Below are 5,000 nucleotides of genomic sequence, written 5' to 3'. Positions count from 1 at the left end.
AACTGTTCGTTCCAAATTTCGGCGATATTGCACCAAACCAGTCCGCTTATAGAGAAGACGAACCAACCCGGTGAAAACCAGCCTATGGGCCTGCGTGAGAACATTTGTGAATCAGATGTTAGCAAAGCACCCGTAGGAGTAAAGAGTAGGATGTAATTTTGCTACAAATTCTGCTCGGGTGGCGAAATTCTGCTCTGGATGTCGACAGCCGTGATAAAATTAGGGACCTTTAGATTCTAGGACGAGGACTAGAATGACTACGAGTTTTTGACTGTCCGTTTTCAACGAAAATACTTTGAAAAATATTAACCCGTGCGATTAATCTTACTCTTTGTTAACAGTATAGGCTGTTCAGTTATTCATATTGCTGGTACCTGACCCTTTTTGCTGATCGAAAAATGCCAAAACTCCTACGGTAACCGTGTTGTGTATGTTACAGGTAAATTTGAAATTCAGGTTGAAATGATTTCAACCTAGGTAAATGCAATTTTAAACTACATTGAAATTGAAAGTAGGAAATATCAACAAAAAGTCTATCAATTGTTAGCAAGTACGTGCTACTTACTGTATATTGGTAAGTAAATCAGTAACGAGATGTTAGTTAGCGTACGTTTTTCATGCGTTAGTCTGTAAAAACGCCTTTGGTTGTTATTAAGTCTAAGCACTGATTTTAAGTGGTTAGCATTAAGGTTGGGGTTAGGCATACTGTGTCTGATAACTATAATTCTGCCTTTTTTATCTTAGAGAAGCAGAAAAGCAAAACCTTGTTTACTTGAAGAATTACCTTCATGTGACTTTGTTTTATTTTTATTTTTCTGGTTTTTGGAAGGAAAAAGACAATTGACTTTTTAGAAGGTAGATTATTGAATGATGTACAGTTATTTGTACAAATGTAATTCGGTATGAAACCCCTTTGTGGTTATAAGTACTTGAACAATCAAATTCAAAGTTTTTTTTCTGGTAGTCCACAAAGTTTGTAACCTTTAATTTGTTAAACAGTCATTACTTGCATGTAGTTGAACAATGAGAATTCATTTCCTTGTTTTTGCACCAGTCTTGTACATGTGTCACTGGTCAAGTGCCTTAAATGCGGCAGTGAAACTTATTGTTTTAGTTGTGTCTAATAACACATTCATGTCTTCAGTAATTTGTAGTCTGTTTGGTGCACATGCAATCCAAGTGTTAATAATTCCAATTTTGGTTACAACTTTCATAAATGCATGTTCTTTTTCAGTTGCTTTACCAAGAAGTATGTTTGGTTGCAATGGACTTTTGTCCCCTTAGTTAATTTTTATTTTGACAAAGTTGTTGACTTGGAATGAAATAGCATTGGGTTTGCTTGTTGTCATTGTGTTGTTGTATTTTCTTTGTGTGTTTCTTGATTTTTCCTGTTGAGGTGTCCTTATCTCCTTTGTTTACTTGATACTGAGTGAATAACAAGCACGTTTAGGTTCTTCTTCTTCTTCTTCTTCTTCTTCTTCTTCTTCTTCTTCTTCTTCTTCTCAGTTCTTCTTCTTCTTCTTCTTCTGAATATTTTGTGAAATGATCAATCATGTAGAGAATCCAATTGTGTTTGCAATGACACGAACATGTACATGGTAAGTTTCTAAGGTCCATTAGGTCCATTTGCAACTGTGTTAGGAATTCTCTTGCTTGAATAGGCCTGGGGCTAACACAGATTGTTTTTGCCTCCTGGTGATCGAAGTTTGTTCTTCGTGTATCGAGCAAAGTGACACAAAGGGTTGTATTACCTCTTGGAATAATACTGATTCGTAGTTTCGCTTGATATACTTGTCCATCTTGTCTCTTCCTTTGTGCGCAATATTCGAATGGGTTTGCCAAAGAACTTGGTGTAGTTGACATTTTTGAACAATTTCTTTTCCGTTCTTGGATAATATTTTGCCACCCTCCAGTTTCCATCTTTTTCTTTTGATGTTAAATTGCTACGTCATGACTTGTCACTCTGCTGTGTTTCCTTGTCGTTGGAAAACTGCCAAGGTGACACCGATCTTCAAGAGCGGAGACCCTGCTGACGTTACAAACTATCGTCCAATTTCCGTTTTGCCCATACTGTCGAAGATTGCTGAGAGACATGTTTACAACGCACTCTACAGTTTTCTGTCTGAAAATGACCTAATTTACACTAGACAATCAGGCTTTCGTCCAAGACATAGTACAGAAACTGCCTTGATCAAGGTCATCGACGATCTCCTATTTAACCTCGATAATGACTGTGTTAGTGGGATGGTTTTGATTGATTATCGTAAAGCGTTCGACATGATAGATCATACACTGTTGTTAAAGAAACTTGAAGTTTATGGGCTTAGTACGGAAACCCTCCAATGGTTTACCTCTTATCTGACGAATAGAAGCCAACTTGTTAAGTTGGGGGATAAACAGTCAAATCTTGCTAACATTCCTCATGGTATTCCCCAGGGATCTATACTCGGCCCCTTGTTATTTATCGTCTTCATCAATGACTTACCCTTTCATGTTACTTCATCTACGATTGATTTGTATGCTGATGATACAACGTTGACTTCATGTGCGAATTATAGCTCAATTGACAAATTAGAACACAACCTGAATAATTCTTCAGTTGCTGAAATCGCCGAATGGGCAGCTTCTAATAAACTACCGATCAATGAAAGCAAGACCAAAGCTATACTCATCACTGGCAAACGTCTTCCTTTAACTATTAATGGAACTAAACTTGAAGTCTTCCCTAGTGTTAAACTATGCTGGGTCTTGAAATTGACTTTGAACTTTCATTTAATTCACATGTTGAGAAACTATGTACAAAGCTATCCCAGCGAATTGGAATATTAAAAGAGATGCGATCTTGCCTGCCCATGAGACAAAGACTATTGTTTTGCTTCCATTTTATGAGGAATCGAAAATAGCTAAATGCTGCGTTGCGTACAAACGTATCAAGGGTGAAGTACCCTTATATACTGAAGGCTCTTTAATACTCAATAGTCAGCAACACAATCGTACTACAAGATATAGTAACATTAACTTTATTTGTCCAAGATTTAATCGTATGACTGAAGGCGGTAGATCATTCGCAGTTACTACTTGTCAACTTTGGAACAGCTTAAGTCTAGAACTCAGGAATTCCGTATCATTGGAATCTTTTAGGAACAATTTTAGAAAAAATATTTTTGCTGTACAAGTTGGCGTTCTCAAGTTCTTGTCAGATTTAAATTCTTAGCTTAGTTGATGGTCATGCTGGAATTTAACGTACATTGTATTTTTAGCTTTCACATTTTATCATATTGCATTAGTTTTGTAAGAATTTTTAAATAGAGGGCCACAAGTTTATTAGTTACCTCAACTATTCCGTGCCACCCTCTTTAAATAAGGTGTATTATTATTATCATAATGACTGTTTAATAAGGTTACAAACTTTGTGGACTACCAGAAAAAAAAAAAACTTTGAATTTGATTGTTCAAGTACGTATAACCACAAAGGGGTTTTATACCGAATTACATTTGTACAAATAACTGTACATCATTCAATAGTCTACCTTCTAAAAAGTCAATTGTCTTTTTCCTTCCAAAAACCAGAAAAATAAAAATAAAACAAAGTCACATGAAGGTAATTCTTCAAGTAAACAAGGTTTTGTTTTTCTGCTGCTCTAAGATAAAAAAAGCAGAATTATAGTTATCATGCACAGTATGCGTAACCCCAACCCCTTAATGCTAACCACTTAAAATCAGTTCTTAGACTTAATAACAACCATGCAAAGGCGTTTTTACAGACTAACGCATGAAATACGTACGCTAACTACATCTCGTTACTGATTTACTTACCACTATACAGTAAGTAGCACGTACGTGCTAACAATTGGACTTTTTGTTGATGTTTCCTACTTTCAATTTCAACCTAGTTTAAAATTAAATTTACCTAGGTTGAAATCATTTTAACCTGAATTTCAAATTTACCTCTAACAGATACATTATCACTGCGAAATTTCGAGAATTATATAGTACTTGGGGCTGTGACCACTCACCTTTCAATAGCAAATACGGGAGGAGAACTGTCCTCGCTAGTGTACAGGCACAAATGTCGTTCAAAAGAAATGTTAGCTCCTCTTGATAAGATTCTGGAAGCTGAGACAAAGAGAGCACTACATTCCTTGGATCTCCAACACCGCAAATGAGAACCGATAAAGGTTTGGAATAGTTGCAGCCTTCGTTCAGCGGAAGGTTGATGAGATCAACGGCAGGAGTGTTACCCCAGTAATAAACAGTTGCATGGCCGGGAATGAACGCTGTATGCCCGAAAATTACCTTGAGTTGATCAGACAATTCATTGGTCTCCTTTGTTACCTGTTGGCAAAGGGCTTTATGGGTCGGCCAGGATTTCTTCTGGCATTCTGCATTGCAGTACCACACTTGACGACAACTGCCGCAAGGTTTTAGCCCAGTCTTCTCCTTTCCACATCCAGAACATTTCCTTTTTAAACTAGCTGTCTGACAATCCACTTGATGTCGAAAGCTATCGCTACTTCTGCATTTATCGCTGCAGTAATACGCCACTTCGCAATTGTCACAGGTGATCTTAGCAGCCGGCACTGAACACATAGCATCACAGCGCCAACACTGATCTTTCTTGAGCATGTTTCGATCAAGATTAATGAAATCAGACCAGACAGAAATGAAAATGAAGGTCTCAGGAACACTGTACGTCACAAGTGTCTATTACAACTGGCGATTTTCATTGTTTAAGCTTATACATGTCATCTCATCAAGATTCTTAGAATAAGGAATTGATTTCCGAGAAATTTCCCAATCCTCTTTATTTTTAGCACGAATGATATGCGTGAGTGCGGTGGGTAATCATAACATCCGCTTAATGTGGTGTGGTGCGGTTACTGATTAATAATAATGGCAGCAGTTTCACTAGTAACCTTTGCAGCTTCCTTAATGCTGTTGACAGTAGAATCCTCCTTGCAAGAAGGAGTTTCTCTCTATTAACTAAAAAATTCACTAGT

General features: G+C 37.1%; 1 protein-coding gene across 1 annotated transcript in view; it reads right to left on the bottom strand.

Annotated features, from left to right (window-relative positions):
- The window catches only part of LOC138057730 (uncharacterized), an 8,173-nt gene extending 3,478 nt beyond the window's left edge, over positions 1-4,695 (bottom strand). The window contains exon 1 of the mRNA XM_068903654.1: positions 4,017-4,695. Coding sequence (XP_068759755.1) covers positions 4,017-4,626 — 610 coding nt within the window. The 5' untranslated portion in view covers positions 4,627-4,695. The remainder of the gene's footprint in view (positions 1-4,016) is intronic.
- Positions 4,696-5,000: the final 305 nt, after the last annotated feature.

This window comes from Montipora capricornis, chromosome 7, assembly GCF_036669925.1.
Source record: "Montipora capricornis isolate CH-2021 chromosome 7, ASM3666992v2, whole genome shotgun sequence".
Taxonomy (NCBI): Eukaryota; Metazoa; Cnidaria; class Anthozoa; order Scleractinia; family Acroporidae; genus Montipora; species Montipora capricornis.
This window is presented reverse-complemented; position numbering and strand designations above follow the sequence as displayed.